This window comes from Nannobrachium achirus, assembly GCF_963921795.1.
Source record: "Nannobrachium achirus genome assembly, chromosome: 12".
In the NCBI taxonomy this organism is placed as follows: Eukaryota; Metazoa; Chordata; class Actinopteri; order Myctophiformes; family Myctophidae; genus Nannobrachium; species Nannobrachium achirus.
Window position 1 is genome coordinate 23,471,469 of NC_137832.1, and position 19,361 is coordinate 23,490,829.

At 41.4% G+C, this 19,361-nt stretch overlaps 1 protein-coding gene across 1 annotated transcript; it reads right to left on the reverse strand.

Annotated features, from left to right (window-relative positions):
- Window positions 1-1,784: 1,784 nt before the first annotated feature.
- Window positions 1,785-18,244, reverse strand: zbtb34 (zinc finger and BTB domain containing 34). The gene is made up of 2 exons (XM_080739666.1): window positions 18,149-18,244; window positions 1,785-8,640 (listed from the first exon to the last, which is right to left on the reverse strand). Exons 1-2 carry the CDS (start codon window positions 18,203-18,205, stop codon window positions 7,081-7,083), a joined length of 1,617 nt encoding a protein of 538 aa, XP_080595792.1. The 5' UTR covers window positions 18,206-18,244; the 3' UTR covers window positions 1,785-7,080.
- Between the last annotated feature and the right edge of the window lie 1,117 nt (window positions 18,245-19,361).

Here is a 19,361-nt window from a genome sequence, read left to right on the forward strand (position 1 = left end):
ATGCATAACTTACGTTTTGTCACCAGCTGCTCATGTATGTCGGCGCAGCATCCACATGGCTCGGTGCAGGCTGACAGTGTGCATGACAGCGTTTGGAAAAACAGAGTCAGACACATTTTACCTTGGTGGCCACTGGCAATAGCCTTGGATAGAGAGTTCTGCCAATGCGAGATCATAAACAGCGCCGGTCACGTGGTTCGTGTAACTCAAAATGTCACTTTTTACCCTCATAGACATCATAACTCTATGGATAGACATCGATAGATTCCGTAAACTTCCGGTTCTCCCCATGAAGTGAAAGGGAGTGGCTCGACTCTAACTGAATATCTGGCTTGGTGGTGGCCACTGATGCTGTGAGTAATTGGTCTGGGCCGGGTAATCAAGTGGATCATAACTTGCAGCTGCAGGTTATTAGTGACGTAAAATGTCATTGGGGATGACCCCAATGACATTTTAATTGATTACTCACCCATGGAGACTTGAGTTCAATAGTTTTTGTTGCATTCCTAAGCCAATCATGATTATGATTATAATAAATGTACCCCCAATTCCGGGGAATCAATGGGCCTACAAAGAGTTTCCTCAAATTATCAATTGGCTTGGGAAAATGGGAATGCAACAAAAACAAAAAAATATGATTGAACTCAAGTCTCCATGGGGTGAGTAATCGATAGAAAAAAAGTAATTTGGGGGGGGGGGGGGGGCATCAGTGGTAGACAATTCACCCCTTGTTAGCCTTCTGGTTGGTCCCTGACTGACCAACCAGCAGGCTCCATCTACCTTGTCCCGCCCTGGTTCCACCTTTTTTATGTTGAATTTGCTAAAACATAACCTTTGGAGAAATAAAAAACATTAAAAAACATGCTGAGCCACTATATTGCCACTGAGCAGCTCCATTTTACTGAAACCAAGTTTGAAATTAGAATTGAACACACAGAATAACAATACGAAGCAATTGAATTACAATGGTAGTGGATGGAGTGTCCCACCAAGACACAGCAACCAATGGGTGTGAAGAGGGGCGGGACAACGGGCAGGATTTGACAAAGGGTGAATTAGTCCAGTAATGTCATAGTTATATATCGATTATGTCGTTTATTACTGGGGTTTCATGAATTATAATTTACATGCAGTAAAAGCAAGTAGCCTACTCCAGTAGGCTACTTTAACTCAAGTAGAAATTTAACAGAGCAACTCACTTGTAATTAATTGAGAAATATTTGACCAGGAGTATAGCCTACTTTGACTCAATTAGGCTACATGAGGTTGTACTCGACTACACTGCATTTAGGCTAGAGAGTTCTCAAATTCTGCCCGGACCCGACCATACCTGAACCCGACCCGACATTTAGGGTAGGGCCTAAAATGTATGCTGTCGGGCCAGGCCTCGAGTTCAATGAAAAAATGTAATATATATTTTAAATATTTTATTACTTTTACTCTGTGATAGTTTTTGGGCCAAGTAATGCCAAAATTGTATGCTTAGTAGTCGGGCTGGGCCTCGGGCCAGCCCAGTTAGGGCGGGGCCCCCTTATTTTCAGGCCCGTTGAGAACTCTGATTTAGGCACAGGTTTGGTATGGCAGCATATTTGAAATTTTGAATATAAGGTGAAGGGTCTGAAGGGATTAAAATGGCGTCCGATGGCTTAATAGTAGGCTACTATCCACTGTATATCATATCCCCCTGGTAGTGGCGGTACGGCGTACACAGTAGACATTTGATTGTGAAGCAATTAACACAAACATAAATGTACGTATAAAACAAAACAAAAAAAAACACAAAATAGAGCTAAATCAGCATCTTTATTTTACAAACAAACGCATTATTCTATTGACATTTTTTGTATCATAAAAAAGCAATTTACAAGCTTAAGAACCAAATAAAGCAGCACAGAATGATTATGAGTAAAATATATAATTTGAATAAATATATTTTATTTCATGCTATAAAATAAATTCATAAATGGCAAGTTAATAGATACAACATCAGCTCTAGCTAGCTTCATTTACTTCATAGTTGTACAAAACAGTAGAGTTCTGAGGTTCACAGTTGGGTTGTGAGGTTGTGTGTAGAGTGGACAAAGTAGGAGGTGGCCAGACCTGCTTTCATGGTTAAGTTCATGGTCTCCCACAGTTCCTCAAGCGTGCAGCTCTGTGGAAAACACAGGCTCAGCGAGACCTTGAGGCAGAGAATGTTTGGGAACCACTGACTGGGGAATTGTTATCCCCACCTGAAGAGAAGTGCACATTGATACTACGGACATAAAGCTGTATGCCCAATGAGACCACTTTTTTAAACACTGTATAAACCCTGAGTTCTAGTATGTTTTTTTTTCTTTTTGCCTTTGTCACCAAATACATGAAATCCAGAGACCTGAGAGTGTAGAGATAAGGGAATTTCACAGAAAAGGGAATCATGGCCAAGCTGAAACATTTTCAAAACCAGCCCCTGGCCACTTCCCTTCTGACCCTGACCGGCTAAATCTACAGTCTCAGTGCCTGAGGTTGGGTAGGAGAGACCACTGAACCTGAACATGGAAACATGACGGCCACTCCTATAACAGTGGCTATACAGCCCAAAAATCCCTTTCAATATTTGACACAGCTGGAGGCTCTGACCAGTGCCATTGAGTTGATGACTGAACGACGCGCTCAGTTCTTTGTGTTGTAGTTCACTGACGGTTGTACGCTTAGGATGCGTATTTAGAATACCAGCAAGCAACACAAATCTTGTTTTTCATCTGAGGAAGTCAAGCTGTCCGAAGTTTCAGAAAATATATAAAAAAAAAAAAATCAATATCAAATTGCCCTGGTCCTACTTCAATTCAACAGCTCCCTGACATTCAGGTTGTTTTGAGTCATGACAAGCCCGGATTTTAATAGGCTCACTGAAACCAATACACCACTTTTAAAAAGGTTATTGCTTTTGTACAATACACAGTGGAGAGAAACTGACAGAAAAGCTATGGAAGACTTAAGATTTTCTTCTAAGTCTGTATCAGTGTTCGTAAACTACCTGAAGTGAGTCTAATATAAAAGTAATAGGACGAGCTGCAAATTCAAAAAGTAGTCCAACAGCCTTCCCTGTAAACACTTCCTTTTGATTACTTGTGGCCCACAATGCATGTCATGTTTCTCTCAGAAGTTCGGAACAATCAATGCAAGTTTGAGTGTGTCATGTTCAGGCGGTACTGTAGGTGAGTATTAGTATTAGTAACTATAGTTCATAAAAAGCGTTAACACAAATTACCCCAACATCCCACCTATATGGTATATATGGATTTGTATACTCATTTGATAAGATAAAAATCAATAAATAACCTGACTAGTCTAAAAGCACCATTTAAGGGTAAAATATCCTTACAAAATGAAGTGACTGAGGCTGTAATTGCGGAGTCCCTTAAGGGGAACTATAATGATAAGCAATTCCCCTTTGGAATAGGTACTGTATTATTGACTGCTTATTATAAGTGCATGCCAGGTGACATAATTACAAGATAACGTAGATTATAAAAAAATAACCATTGGCATTTTATACAATTTTTGGGGCAAGGGACGTGCAATTTAGATACAATATATCAGGGCAAGCTGATATTCACCCCAACACGCTTGACTAATGTTCCGTTTAGGGTCTGCTAACTACTCAAGCAGCTGTTCCCTGACCAGATGTTCTACAAGAATCATGGAGGGGAAATAAGTCTTGAATTACTTGCTCCTCTCGTTGAAATGCCTGATACTAATGCAGAATTGCAGATCGCTTCGATTGTCCTCAGTGCTTAGAGAGGAAAGCTGCAGTATACAAACTGTCTCTGGAGGGGGTACAGGGATATGGACATTTGAACGAGCAAGTGTGATTAGATGTAATTTTACATTATCTTTAAAAATGAACTGTCCATTCTATGAAAACATTATAGTAATAATAAATCCAATGATAAAGGGGAGCAGTAGGTGGAGAAGTGCAAGGGGATCAGAAAGGATGACAAATACACGTCAACGTAATTTCTGTATGACTCAATCCCACACTATGAGGAAGGAACATTGCCATATTTGATTCTAATCTCTCTATTGAACCGTATTCAAAGAAAATGAGGCACATAAGTAAGTGCCAGAGTCTAGGATATAAAGCTTGTGGCAAGGCACAAAGTTTAAAATGCCACTTTTAGTGAAATATTCTTTTGTATACATTGGCCTTTAAAATTTACAAAATGTATTGCACAACTAAGCCTTTTGTGAGCTTCGTTATGGCTTAATGACCTGCTAAAATAGGACAGCTACTTAATGCCTTGTTTATAGTTGAACCAAGCTACTGTTTGTTGGGATTATGATGAAAATGTAAATCCATTGAGAGTAGGAACATCAAATTAAGAGCCCAATTCTCAAAGTAAGCGTTCAATTATACATAATCTTTCCCCAGTAATGGAGTCTACCTTTAGATTTAAGTCTTTGGTGTGAACTATTGGCACAATCATTTTTGAAGTTTGTACCTAGTCTATACTTATACATTAATGATGATTAGAAGGCCAAATTCCCTCCTTTTTCTCGACACCAGGATAAGAGTCTGAACAGATTAAGACATTTCAGAGACTGATCTCGGCAAGGTCAGACCTGCTGTCAAACCTGCACAGTGCATTGCCAGGTAACGAATATAAACGTGACTTAGCAAACATTCACAGGAAAGATACTATAGAGTTAGCCACACTGTAGACATGGTGTGACCAAGTCTGGTTGATATGGATACTACAACGTACTTACAAAGAACATGAAGACCTAGCTATGCCGATTCTTGCAAAATACCCAATCTTTAGTATTCGGGGTTATCTGAGCGGTGTCCCTGTCTGGTGAGCCATGATAACGAGTGCACATTTAAGGGAAGAAGACTACACTGAAGATGTAATATAAGAAGAATAAAAGCAACAAAACACCATATCCTCCAATGAAACAACACATAAAATGGAAAATTATAATAATAATAAAAAATAAAAATAAAACGGTTAAAGTGAATTTTGTGAAAGGACATAGATTAGGCATTGACAGGACGGGACTAATAAAAGCATATGGCAGGTGTATCTGAAAGAAAAAAAGGCGTTAGAAATCTGGATGACAAATATATAATCAACGTGGCATTTCAAGTGCCATTTTTATGCATTTATCATGAATGCAGATTCTTTTAAAGCACAATGGAAAAAAAAGAAAAAAAACACAATACCTAGGCTATTTGTTAACTACGGTATCCCAACTTCCCTACCCCCATTGCCCTTGGTTCAAATGTTACAAAAGAAATAAAATAAAAACAACAAATTGTGGCCAATAGCATTCATGTGAATGCAGAGCACTTGTGTTTGTCTATGCTCACATTCAGTAGTGATGACTTTTTTTTACTAAGAAGCACAACCACTGCTGTCACACAAGCTTGTGCAGATTCAGTTTAAATGTGTGTCACTACTCTGGCGTTACCACCACCACTACTGCTGCTGCTGCTGAAGCTGTGCTGCTGCTTCACATTTAAGACAAGGAGAGAGAAATGACCATGTTTCTCTCATAGCCAGCACCCAAGCCACTCCCCAACTCCACAAAGTGCACCAATACTTTGGATCACCAGCTATCTATAAAATCCATTTACCGCCTAGTTATAATCTAACTATACCAAATCTAGGCCAACACCATTAACAAAGGACTGACAAATGAAGAGACAGGCGTCCCCGTTTGACCCCCTGCCATGCAGAGGACAAAGATCAACAGATCACCTCATCATAAAAAGGGAATATAGAGTGAAAACATGGGAGCAAAGCAACAGCTCTTATATGGAGAAGAATAAAAGAAATACCACGGCAAGATGGCTGAGATTCCTTTGTTCTGTCTGCATTATTTTGCATATTAGTCAGTGTAGTATACGATATTGATTTGATTATGTGAGCAGACCCAGAGCTGATACTGCTGTGCCGAGCGGATGAGGGGGAACTCTGTCTCTGTCAGATGTATGAACCTAGAAGCCAACCTCCAGGCCAAATCAACTAAAATCTCACAGATCAGTTCATTAAGAACCTGCCAACAGGATATAGAACAATGCAAATGCAAATAAGTTATCCATGTCACGAACAGTGGCATGTCAAACTACACCTTGACCAACAGAGCGAGATCTCCAGTAGTGATTGTGAGAGATAAAAATCTTTTAAGTGTTTCAGGAAAGAAAAAACTAGAGCTTGATAAGAAGACAGCAGAAATAATTTCTTAAAAGTCTACAGGGCCACTTCTCTTACTCTAATCTTTGCATTTGCCAAATACAAAACACACAAATAAGCTAACGATTCTAATGCACTCCTAGCATAGCACCTTCTTTGTCAACAATTTAAACCTGGCTGACCACGAGACATTTGACAAGGACTTAGTCCAACAATTCATACAATCAGCAAGGAATATTTCACTTTAAGTATCAAGGCTTTGTGTTGAAAGAATGTTCTTTTTCAGGGTTTGGCAATGAAATACATAGACCCTTAAAAAACGGATTTTGAACGGCGAACGCTTTTGTTCCTGGTAGGTTCTTGGCTATGAGGTAGAACCCGGCGGAGTTTCATAAAAGTTAAAATACTGTCTGTTATGAGTATGTAGTTGCATCATGAGGTATTGAACAGATATATCACACGAAGCTTTGCACTGGCAGAAAAATCATTCCTTGTGAGTAAGCGGCCTCCTATGGCCACATGTGCAAAAACAGGTCAGGTAAAAAGGTGATATGACAAGCATCTTACCAGAGCTTTCACATTATCAATTATTGCAACATGCCTATATAACTCTGTAAATATGTTTTAAAAAACATTGAAAGATTAAAAAATAAAACAAAACTAAACGGAGGGGCCTTGATTATTGGGACCACCTCAAAAATAGCTGTTACTCCCTTTCCTTTGAAAGAATCACATTTCCAAAAAGCACCAATTTGCTTTTTGCACTCAATGGACTTGACCGGCAGAAAGCCTTGATGCAAGTCAAGATAAGTCCAAAGTTTGAGGGAGCTGACTCAAAGAAGTCCTTTAGGTCCGAATTGAAATCAACATTTTTTAAAGCTTCCTAAACCTGAAGCAGGACTTAAAAATCACATCTGGATGATTGGGCCTCTTCTGGACTACATTTTGAACTCTCCTCCAGGTCATTGGCTGGTGCCTCCTCTGCATATTGCGCCTCAAAGGCCATCCCCTCTGAGCCATCCTCTGGGTCCTTCTGACCTGTGCTCCCGTCCGTCCTCTCTGGAGAATCCATATGATTGTTGCCGTCTGACGTTTGCATGTGCTTCTTCCTCAGGTGCTGGTTGAGGGTGCCCTGAAATGGGAAGCATTTGCCACAGATCTGGCAGTGGAAGGGCTTGTTGTCCGTGTGCCCACGGATGTGGTACTCAAGCTGGTCTTTCCTTGTGTATTTCTTGCCGCAGAACTTACAAACAAAGGGCGTGATCCCCATGTGCAGACGCATGTGGCGGTCCAGGCTGCCTTTCTGGTTGAACGTCTTGCCGCAGTAGATGCAGACGAGTCTCTCGTTGTAGGGGTACCACTGGCTGCGCAGGCTCCGCTCTCGCACGTCGTTCTCAAGGCCCGCTGCACCCATCACTGGCTCACTTTCATCCGAGACCGCCGGCTTGATGTGACTCAGCACCCCTGCTGGGATGGTCATGGGGCGTTTTGCCCTGGCACGTCCACCTCTGAAACTGCTGAGCATGGAGCGGGAGGGACTTGAGCTGCTGAGGCTGACAAAACACGGGGAAGACAACCCTGAGTAAGAGTATCCGGCTGGCTGGATGACAGGACCGTAGGAGCCCACGCTAACCGCCAGCACCTGTTCTCCATCAACCAGTTCTGTGTGGTAGCCGTCATCACCAGCCGAGGAGCTGTCTGAGTAAGTGGGCCTGTCAGTCTTCTCTATTTTCACATGCACGTCTGTAACCTGTCCGTCCTGGCCGATCAGTTCCACTTGCTCGGTCTCTCCCTCCATGGGGGCATCCTGTTCTGACACTCCGTCACTGCTTCCCCTGTCTGACTGGCCCTCTTCCGGGTGCTGTCGCACCCTGCCCAAGCCTTTCACTGCCAGCTCAGCACGGTCTGACTGACTCTGCCGGGAGTAGTAAGGGGGGGAGATCTGGGTGGGGTTAATAAAGAGATTGCTGTCGTTGACACCATTGTGGCTGGCCTGAGACCCCTCCTTGTCTGGACTGCCACTGCTGGGGATGCTGATCTTGGAGTGGATGGTCTCCAGGATTTGGGTGCACTTGTCGATGATGGCCTGCATCTGCAGGAAGCTGGCAGCCGTGAGGAAGCTGATGACATCCTTGAGCTGCAGCGAGATATGGCCCGTGTAACAGAACGCCAACAGCTGCTCGAACACCTCGGGACTCTTGATGACCGAGATGGAGAGGCCACTCATGGTGCTGAGGGCCGAGTGGTCACGAAAGTAGGGGGAGCTGGCCGCCAACACAGCCTTGTGAGCCCGAAAGGGCTGGCCCTGGATGTGAACAATGATGTCACACAGCTTGCCTTGCACCCGAAGCTCATTCAGCTGGTTCAGGACGGTGTTGCTGAACTCCGGCACGTCAAACTCTATGTAGCCGCCGCCGTCGTCCATGTCTCGGATGTGTCTTTCTAGGATGGTGACAGCCTGCTGGAGTAAATCAAGAGAAAAGAGAGTTTAGGCTACAGAATAAAGACTTAGAGTTTACTTCTTTAACCAGATTAACTCTGGTATCTTAATTTGGGGGAAACCTTTTTTGTATTCCAATTGTATTTTTTCTAAAATAAAAATATATCACAAACAGCTGCAGCTCAAAAAGTTGACTGTCGGGTACACAACATTTTGGTCTTTTCTCTTTACAGTTATTTGTTTTGTCCTGCAACAGCATGACTAGATCTGCAACATAGCTCTTTGATACAGCAGTGTTGTGCTCCAAACTGTATGAAGTCCTACACAGGAATGGTGTCAATTAAAATAGCAGTCTGCCGTTATGTAGTTAACGGATTCATTGCTTTAATTAATTCATCAGGGTTCATTTAACTGTTGCATTGTATTATGTTGACGTGGTTTAAAGCATGACTTGAAAAAATGCCAAATGAAAAAAAAAAAGAAAAGAAAAAAAGACTCGTCGAAAACTCGAATTAAACTCCTGACTCGACTTTGACAACATAAATCCTGTGTTGTGGACAACCCTAACATGAAGTCCCCAGGATACACAAACCAACATATCAGCGAGGCCGTTTGTTTAGAACAGCAATGTCTGAATGGACAAAACCTTTTTTTGCATGCCACCCGGTTTTGTTAGACATGGTCAATATATTGAAGAAACAATACAACAGAAGTAGCACAGGTTCGTTGAATAATGCTTTTGTAAAGTAATAACAGAATGTGAGGGGCAACAGACAATAATATCAGATCTACAAGCTCACGTTTTAGGATGCAACACGTTGTGAGTTCGTAGATCGTTTATTTTTGTTATTTGTTGTCAAACCCAAGCCAAGTAAAATTTCCTGTCAGTCTACTGTCCTATCTAATAAAGGCATAAAAGCCCAAAAACAAATATTTAAAAAATATATATTTTAAATTATTCTTCTAATTTTGCTTTTTCACCAGGTTTTAATGCTGAGGAGATGAATGATTTCACAATGCCTTAGGGAAATATTGTGGTCCATTCAAAACAAAATGTGCTGTCCGATAAACCCTAATGATTTTTATATCAGCATTCCCGTCTCCCTGCCAAAAACTGACCTCTAGATGATCTCCTCCTTTCTCAATTTGGATTTAGTTTTCAAAACTGCTGACAGAATTCCTTGACAAAAGAGACATACTAGACAAGGTAGGCTATAGGAGTGAGATGGAAGCCTGTGCCAAAAATATACCAACACCGAGTAGAACAAACACACTACTTCAACAGTAGCCTGAGAAAATACTGAATGCTATTGCCATTGGGGATATGGACCGGTTTATAGAATAAGCCATCTGAAACTGTCAGGAAAAGGAAGCAAGCACAGTAGTATCGCTTTTCTGGAAGGACAGAGGAAAGGAAGGAAGGAATACCTAAAACACTGCCTAAGAAACCCTGGTATCTTGTAAAATGGCATACAATTTAGGTTATTCATGTGCATTATATCCATATTTAAACCCCACAAATAATGTTTGACCCATTTCAGTGATCCATAAACAATGCGCCTAGCTTTACTGCGTACAACAGCCCCATCTGGGAAAATGTGGCCTTGAAATAAGACCCAGCAGCTGGGCAATTTCACAGAAATTTACCAAAGGAATGAGTGTTAGGAGGATAAGAGCAACCTCGTCCAAGTGTCGAGATGCTGTGCAAAAGCTTTGGATCATCCACTCAATTCAGAATCTGCATACCATTGCTGTTGGGAGTTTATAAGATCAACAACACAAAACCTGTAAAACTTAAATGATGTCAAGAAACAAATGTTTGGTTTGAGGAGTAGACAAAACTATTCGGTGTTAAACAAGGTCACAAGATGGACACGGCTTTTAGCCTAATTCTTTTTTTGTTGTTGTTGTGGTTGCGATAATGTTTAGGAACCGAAACCAAATAATTTTACTTTTGTGTACTTTTACATGAGATAAAATCTGGAATCTTCCACTGAATGTTTTAGGAAGGATTAGTGTCTCTCAATTCTAAGTTTATCCACCACTTTTTCGCGGGAGTTTACTGGAGATTATTTGGACCACACTTCCAGTTTAACAGCAGACATACAAGCTCACGTCGCGTCGCAGATGCAGCCCGTTGTGAGCTTGTAAATCACACTCGGCTGTGGCGCCGGAAGCTCGGTACAGCGTCTGCGCAATGCACTATGGGGCGTTGGAACCCGTGGATATAGTCTTGAGCCACTGTGAAAATGTCAAATTAAAGCCATTGGTTTATTTGGTTAAAAAAAATAACGTGTTTATTTGGTTCAAAAATAAATAAGATAACAAATAAGTAAGCATAGCCACTGTGAGACAAAATAATACTTTGTTGAATAACTGTTTTGGTAAGGTAGTCGTAGAGACAGAAAGACTAACATCCCTTCTGAATTTGCAAGCATACATAGAAGTTATTTTCAATGTAGCTCATTAAAATTTGCATTTACATTTATATTTTAGGGGCTTAGCAGAAGCTTTGACCCAGAGGGATTTGCCAACATTTCTTAGTGAAATAAATCAGAGCTAAAGCCAGTGTATATTAGAACTGTTATATTTCAGGTGCAGAATATATAGGGAGCCCGCCTGGGGAACCAGAGCCCCTGGTTATCCGGTGCCATGGCATTGTTCCTACATCCCATTAGTCCGAATCTGGTGCATGTTAACCTGGTAAAAATACTATGCCTAAACCTAAACCTAACCTCAGTAAAACTATGCCTAAACCTAACCGAAACCCTAACCCTAGTAAAACTATGCCTAAACCTAACTCTAAAAGTGTTCCATAGTGTTGTTACCGAGAAGACAACAGCACATGAAACCACTAAGTTACCTCTACTAAACTCTATTGTCACCCAGTCAATGTACCCATTTCATTTCTATTACTACTTCTGTTACATTGATTTAGCCATTGTAACAGTGTAAGGAGACTGTGATGCTCACAGTCACACCTACTGTGTACCTAAATACAAAGTTGCTGTCCAATGTGCTCTATTAATCTGAATGTATTCTGCAATGTGCACTCTACCAATGAGTGTGGTTATATTTTCAGCTACTGGTTTGTAGGCTATATTAGGGACCCTCAAAGCCAAACGTTTAGGGGTCTGAATTCTGAAATCACACACTAAACACGAGTGATGATAGACGTTCACCCCCCGTCTAAATCCCCAAAATGGTTTGGTCCCTGACTCTAAAGAGGGTTTTTTTGCAGGTCTTTCAGTCCGAGTGTATCAAAAAAGCAACTGGGTTAAGGCAGTGGAAGCTTGTGATTGGCTGTGTGGAGTCGGGGGGGACCTAAACCTAACCCAACCTCAGAAAGAATAATGCGGGTGAATGCTAACCTGGTGAATGTTAACCTGGTTGGGCCAACAGGAGGTTATCTCCATCTTAACCGAGGTGCATTTTTGATACACTCGGACTGAAAGACCTGCAAAAATACTCTCCCTTTAGCTTACAGTTAGTTGACTCAGGGTGATGATTTCATAATGTGGCGACTGTTGTTTTGGCTGTGGAACGACAGTGTGGACATCGCATATTAATAAAAGGAATTGCTCTGTTGGAATTCTAAAGAGATACATCCTATCATAGAAGTTAAACTAAGTTAAAACTTTGGACAATGACATTTGACGCTACGTTTATTGGAATTAAGTTTACATTGGATCAGGATGCTGAATAAAGTTAATTCCCGTGGCAAGTTGCTACAGTGTCAACTATGTACATTTTGGAAGGACCAACAAGCAACAATTTTTAAGTTACTAAGTGTATTTTGCCTTTACTTTTTCCCTTTTGACTTTCTGATGTGCATTTGTCATTGGTCATGACTAAAGTTGTGTGTTTTGTGTAGGCTATGGATGTATTTGTTATTGCAGCAGTGATAATAAGTAATTAAATAATACATTCATAAAACCGCCAAAAAGATGCCCGTATCCGAAGGAAAATGAGGGGGAAAACCGCCCGAAATCAGGCGCACGCGCCCAAAGGGAGTACCCTAACCCTAGCGTTTACACACACACACACACACACACACACACACACACACACACACACACACACACACACACACACACACACACACACACACACACACACACACACACACACACACACACACACACACACACACACACACACACACACACACACACACACACACACACACACCTCTGTTTTGACTGTGTTGTTCATGTCTTAAAATTAACCTTAACCCCACTAAATGCATATTTCATATATATATAGTATTAGAGATTAGAGAGACATTATTCCCGTCCACCTCTACAATTAAAGTTATGGAAACAGGCTGACAACCAGATAAAGAAAAAGAAAAGAAGTGTGCATCTTATATTATCTGGTATGCAGGCCTGTACATAAGCCAGGAACCATAACTATAGTGATTGGCATTCAGATCCTGAGTCACCAGATTGAGGGCATTACAGTCCTATACATTCTATAGGCTACATTTGGCAAAGAAAGAGGAAAATCTGGTTCTGCTGCTGCCAGAACCAGAAGGGAACATGCTGCTAGCAATCCGTAGCCTGGTTTCAAGCATACTCTTTTCTACAAAGCTATATTATTTGAGGCTTCTTTGATGAAGCTGACAGTAGCAATAAGAACCAGGAGTTTTATTCTAACTGAAGCTCCCGCTTTCTTTGTAATTAAGCAATCGCTTATCTGTGACATGGCCACACCTCCTGGTGAGCATATAGACTCAGACTGTTAGCATTCATTCTCATGTACCACTAAACAGGCTAAAGGCCTGTCTATACTTTGACCGAAATGTTCGGTGAGGTGTGTTTTCAGACGAGCAAATTTCCAAACTCTCATTCGGTCTAAAGCTTTTCAGAAGTCACGAGGGATACCATTTTATGGTCGAAAAGGACCTTTTGACCGAAATCTTCGGTTTCGGTCGAAGTATGGACAGGGGTTAAGTAAGTGCAATATTGGACAGGAATGTGTTTAGGCGTGACAATAGAATGATAGATCACACTCCACAGCCCTAAGAATGGCACGCTAGATGATGCCACTATCCAACAATAAATTTACTGACTTGGGTTGGTTGCAAAGAAAAGAATAACTCAACCCCATCATAACTAGTGTCACCACACTTATGCTTGAACAACAAAGCAGATATCTGGCTCTCCTGTAGTACTAGTGATATATATAAGCGCAAGTATGGCAATACTTTTGGAAGAAAATAGTTGTCTTTGCAGTGCTCTATCTTAACCCTCCACACCCTCCCACATCCCCTCGACCTCCTCCACCCAGCCTCGCCTCTCCTTGGCAATTCAGCATGATCTTCTGCACATCAAGTCTCTGTCAGCACTTTGAGAACATAAACACTTTCTCCAATTGCCAAAGCTTGCCAAGACACCTGTCCAACAAACCATATGCTCTCATCCTGGCACAGGAAAGGGAAAGAAGCAGGGAATCAAAAGCAAAAAAAAAGAGGGAATAGGGGGGAAAAAACGGTAGGCTAGGCCTACATGTTATTTTCACTCAGCCATTACCAGTCTTTAAATATAGCATGTACTTGCATTAAACATATCGGTGAGGTCTGCCAACATCATGCATACTGAAGTGAGAGCCAAGTTGAAGGGCAGCCAAAGAATGCATGCTCAGTGGTTGAGATGCGCACTTTGGGTGAGGGTCACATGCATGGCTCACATGGGAAAACCTAAAAGCTCTCGTTCAGTAATAAACCCACTTGACCCAGGTACTACCTCACTTTATAGTTAGATCCTGTCTGGCAACATCAGCAGTTTGAACTGTTAGGCTACTTTATCTTTAGATGAACGAGTGTTATGATAGTTTGGCTAATACAAAGGTGAACACTGAACACACTCGGATGGACTGAAGTCACCAAGGCCATTTGTCAAATAAGAAAGAAAGAAAGAAAGAAAGAAAGAAAGAAAGAAAGAAAGAAAGAAAGAAAGATGAAAGTCAGCAAAGTAGCAATGAATGCTTTCCTCAAGATCAGCAGCATTTCACATATTTTGCAAAACAGCTTATGGGGCAGACCAGACAAAAATTGCTTAACAAGCAAAGGAAGGGAGAGCAATATAAAACAGATAATAAAAGATGGCAGAAAATAGCCAAGATTTTTGTCAATTAAAGGTATAGCTTTTTTTTAAACGCCCACTATCAAACTGGTGCAGGCAGAGTGGAAGAAAAAAGAAAAACTCAATCCATATCACTAGGCTAATAATTGTGATTCTGGCCCATGGGTCTCTATTTTAATTCATAAGCACGTCAGAATTGGTATCATAAGGGACTGAGGAGTAAACTCATCTTTTATTTTAAAGTACTCGCATGTCTGTAAGAATAATATAGTCCTATAAGGGTTAGTGGAATTCTTGAAAGTGGCCATCCCCTGTTTTCCTTTGTCTATTTTTGCCAAAAACCACATGTTCATTCTCAGCTTACTGTAACCTCTGGGAAAATCACATACAGCTTAAAAATATTCCCACAGTGGGAAGAAATTATTTTCAACCCCTGAGGTGTCAGTAAAGTAGGGCTGCCATGCAGTTTTACCCAGTAACACAATAGCATAAAAGGTATCATGACTCTAGCATATAACACCAGAGCCCAGAAAAGTAGGTGCTTAATACTCTATTTGACTGATTGAAGCAGGAAGGGGAACAGAAAGCAGGTTAATGGCCCAAATGAACCAGTTAATTTACTAGCTTGTCTTGACATTATATTTAATGTGCCTTTCTTCATTTTCCACATGTGCATTGTGCAACATATGCTGATACACCTCATGGTTACCACACCCAATCAATTGAGTCTGCATTAGGTTTAGGAATTGTTCGGCTTTTGTTATATTCACTGTAATGTAGATATCAATACTGAAGTGAAGCTGAACAGTTGAATTTAAACATGAGAAGAAAATTACCTTCAACTGTGTCTTCAGACTTGTTCTACTGATAGACCTAAGCTCCAAAGAATCTGTACATCTTCGGTCTAGTTAACAATGTACAGACACATGTACTCTGCCAACATAAAACTAAATGTAATACCAAGTCACTGTGGATAGACAGTTTTTAAAAAATATACAAAAGCCAAGCACATACTAGTTAACAGTCACTGTGTTTTAACAAAACTGCAGCACATACTAGTTAACAGTCACTGTGTTTTAACAAAACTGCAGTGCAAAACTACAAGTAGGCCTAGAGTCCTAATTAAAAAACGGTTGTCAAAAATAGCCAGGGAAATCAGGCTTTGCATAGTTGCTTGCTGTGGCCTAATAACTGCTACTGATAAAAATACTTCTCTGTCACTTGAAAGACACTGGGTTGAAAGAGAAATCTTTCTCTGTCATCTTTGCACCCCAGTGAGGCCTAAACAAGCAGATTCTTAAGTCAAGTTTATACAAAGCTTTCCTCTGCCATGCTGTATAATGTACTCACCAGGGAGATGTCAAACAATATACCACCGACTTCTTCATTACATGAGCACAAAGAGTCCTGCTTTTTACCAGATATTCCACGCTACACCTATCAGTTAATCTGTGCATTGCTCAATCAACACTGATGGCAATGGGTGGCTCCAACCAATAGGCCTACAATTTTACAGCTTTATCCTGAAGAGAACCATGACTATAAAAATGCAGGGTTGAACGGGTGCAAAGCCATAATGCCTACTCATGCAAAAGGCTTAATTGGTTTGGCTCCCGTCTGCTCTGACAAGCCTTATGGTGAAAATATTCAGAGAGAGACGACGCGCGGCCTGGCTCCATATGCACAGGAATACTGTGTACAGTACTGCGGTGCAGAGCTATGTGTTCGCTGGATTCAGAAACTTCAAAAGAAAACAAAGTCACCCAAAAATATTGACTCGCAACACAGATGTATCCCTGGGTGAACCCAGGTATGTACTCAATAACCTTACACAGCCCTGCACTTTGTCCTTCCTTCCAGGCCATAACATATGTTTACAAGAACATGAATCCTTTCCACAACAACCACGTTAGTTTTTAAATTCCTATTATTAACGCCATCATGTTTTAAAGCCAGCACAGCCACTGAGAAAGAAAGAAAAAAAAAGCGTAATGGATTCAGTTCTGCTATGTGTCAGACTGGAATCACTGGATCCCGTGGGCCTACAACTAACTAACCCCACCCCGGGACGAGGGAGATTGTTGGGCTGCTCCGCCAATGATCTAAATTCCCATTTTCACCATGTTGGCTTTATGGACTACATATACATACATTATAAACTATATATATACAAAGTATTTGGATGTTGCAAGCAATATGTATAACAATGACATGTCCCAAAAAGTTTATAACCATGTTTAGTGATGCTGATGATGTTGTTGATCTCATCTCTCGGCAGCTATCTTGTCTCAGCCTAACCCAACCCAGTGGTTCTCAAACTTTTTCATGTCAAGGACCCCCAAATGGACACTTATTAGCCCGTGGACCCCCATTTGAAAAGATATGGCAGGGACCCTCATATAAGAGAATATGTTTACAGCTATAGCAGTGATTTCCAACCATTTTAATTTCAGGGACCTCCCCAGTTTGACATGCATTAGGCCACGGACCCCCATTTAATGGCATTTCTATAGTCAAATCAATGTTAATTTAACTCAAACTAAGATTTACAGAGCCATAAGGGTCTATTTCCCTATACTTCCTAACTATCATTTAGCTGGGGTGGGACCCCCTGAAACTCCCTCAAGGACCCCTGGGGGTCCCCGGAACCCACTTTGAGAACCAATGGTCTAATCTATCACATTTTATCTGGCGTTTCAACATCAACTTTGGGAGTGACAAACATGGGTTCGGTCGAACACACCACTAATACTAGCAGATAAACCTAACTAGCTAGCTGGCTGCTGTGGCTTCGTTGCAGAGCAGGACCCTTTCGACAAGTGTCAAACACCGACAACAACAAATATGCATTTTCAACTGTAAAGGGTGTCGACACGACCCACGTCGTCACTTTCCCCCCGTTGGAATCTTTTCATTTTTCTCGAGCGAAACATTTTTACTTAAATTAGCCGTTAACGTAGGTAGCACCAGACGGACAGACATTCCGGGGAAAATGGCTGAACAACTTTCGGACCGAGTTATAGTTTTCTCCCCGCCGCCTAGTCGGCGGCTAGCAGTGCTTTTTTTTTTTATCAACCCCTTATCTCGCCCGTAGGCCACCTCGTTGGCGTTATCAGTTTACGAGCTGTTCACTTTAAAGGCGGCCGAGGCACATTTAGACGACTGTCATATATGTGATGCTAAGCTATCTTAACGGCGGACAGTTAAAGAAAAGTCTCAGTTGACGTTAGCAGCCCTCAGTCAGTAGTATCGCTGCGCGGTTATAAAGTAGCAGCTAACGTTAGCTAGCGGCTGCTAGCGCTCTGCGAGCTGGCTAACCAGCTAGCACACAGATCGGTAATTACACCGTTGTTCACAACAACGGCACACACACTAATAATACTAATAATGTTTGTGGCTTTGTTTGTCACCCGTTAAAATGTACGGAGCTGGTGGTCACCTACTTGCAGATCAAACGTTGTTGTCCATTCCCCCCCAGCCAGAACCAGTCCAGTTCGCATTCAGTCAGTGCTGCAGCCAGGCCTCCCCCCCACTCCAGATGTGTCACACTCACACATACACACGCACACATACACACACAGTTGCTGCTGCAATTCTTTTCATCAACAGGAAGTGTTCTTTTGGTTCTTTGCATTCATTCTATCTGTGTGTGAGTGTGTGTGTGCGTTTTGCAGCAGCCCCTCCCTGCTGTCTACTGTCAGTATTTCTTTTCTTTTTTGCACGAAGACATTGTGTTCTAGCATGACGTGGTGGTACTGTGTGGATTGGAAGAAGAATGACTGTCAGTTATGATGTGAAATGTACAGTTTTAAAGACATTCCCTCAAAACATGCCCCATGGATAAAGTGGATGCATCCTTGTTGTCTGACTCAAAGGATGATGATGGACACTTTTAATCAGAGAAAATAATCCGTTAGGATGAATAATGTAGATAGATGACTCATGCATCGTTCATTTGCAGTTAAATTATAGACACATTGGCCACATTGGAGGAGACCAGGACAGTAGGACCATAGTTTGTTTAAAAAGTCATCGAAAGATATAGGCAGTAGGCATGTGCATGGCTGTTTAAAGCATGACTTTTCACTTCCACTGATATAATTTAGTTGTGAATCAATTTTGCCAAATAACAAATTATGCTTTTCTTTTTTCTTGGTGACAGAATCTTTTCAAGCTTTCTATTAAGCTTCACTAAAAACTAGACCCCAAGACAATATCTTGATATGTGGATACCTTGATATATGGAAGATAATACGTACGTGTGGGTAACCCATAATAATAATCTATAAATGAATGTTTGTTTTGTAACAATAATCTAAATCTGCAAAGTAACTTTAAACAAAAACAAAAATCACACATAGTGTGAAGTGAGCGATGCTATATGTATGAGTTAATTTCATCAAGCGCCCGCTAGCCAATCACAACGCGTCCTGCGAAGCTTGGCCAATGGGACCCTGGCATACAACAAACTTTGAGCCCCGGACATTTTTGAACACGTTTCCCCCCCAGGTTTTGACCAGACATTTTACACAACAAACTTTGAGCCGTTAGAGCCAGGATGTACTGTAGGACATACCTAGGCCTGATGTAGCCGGGCTTCAGTTTACTTAAAGGCCCGCTGACACGCCCCGAAATTATAATAGTATGATACAGTAG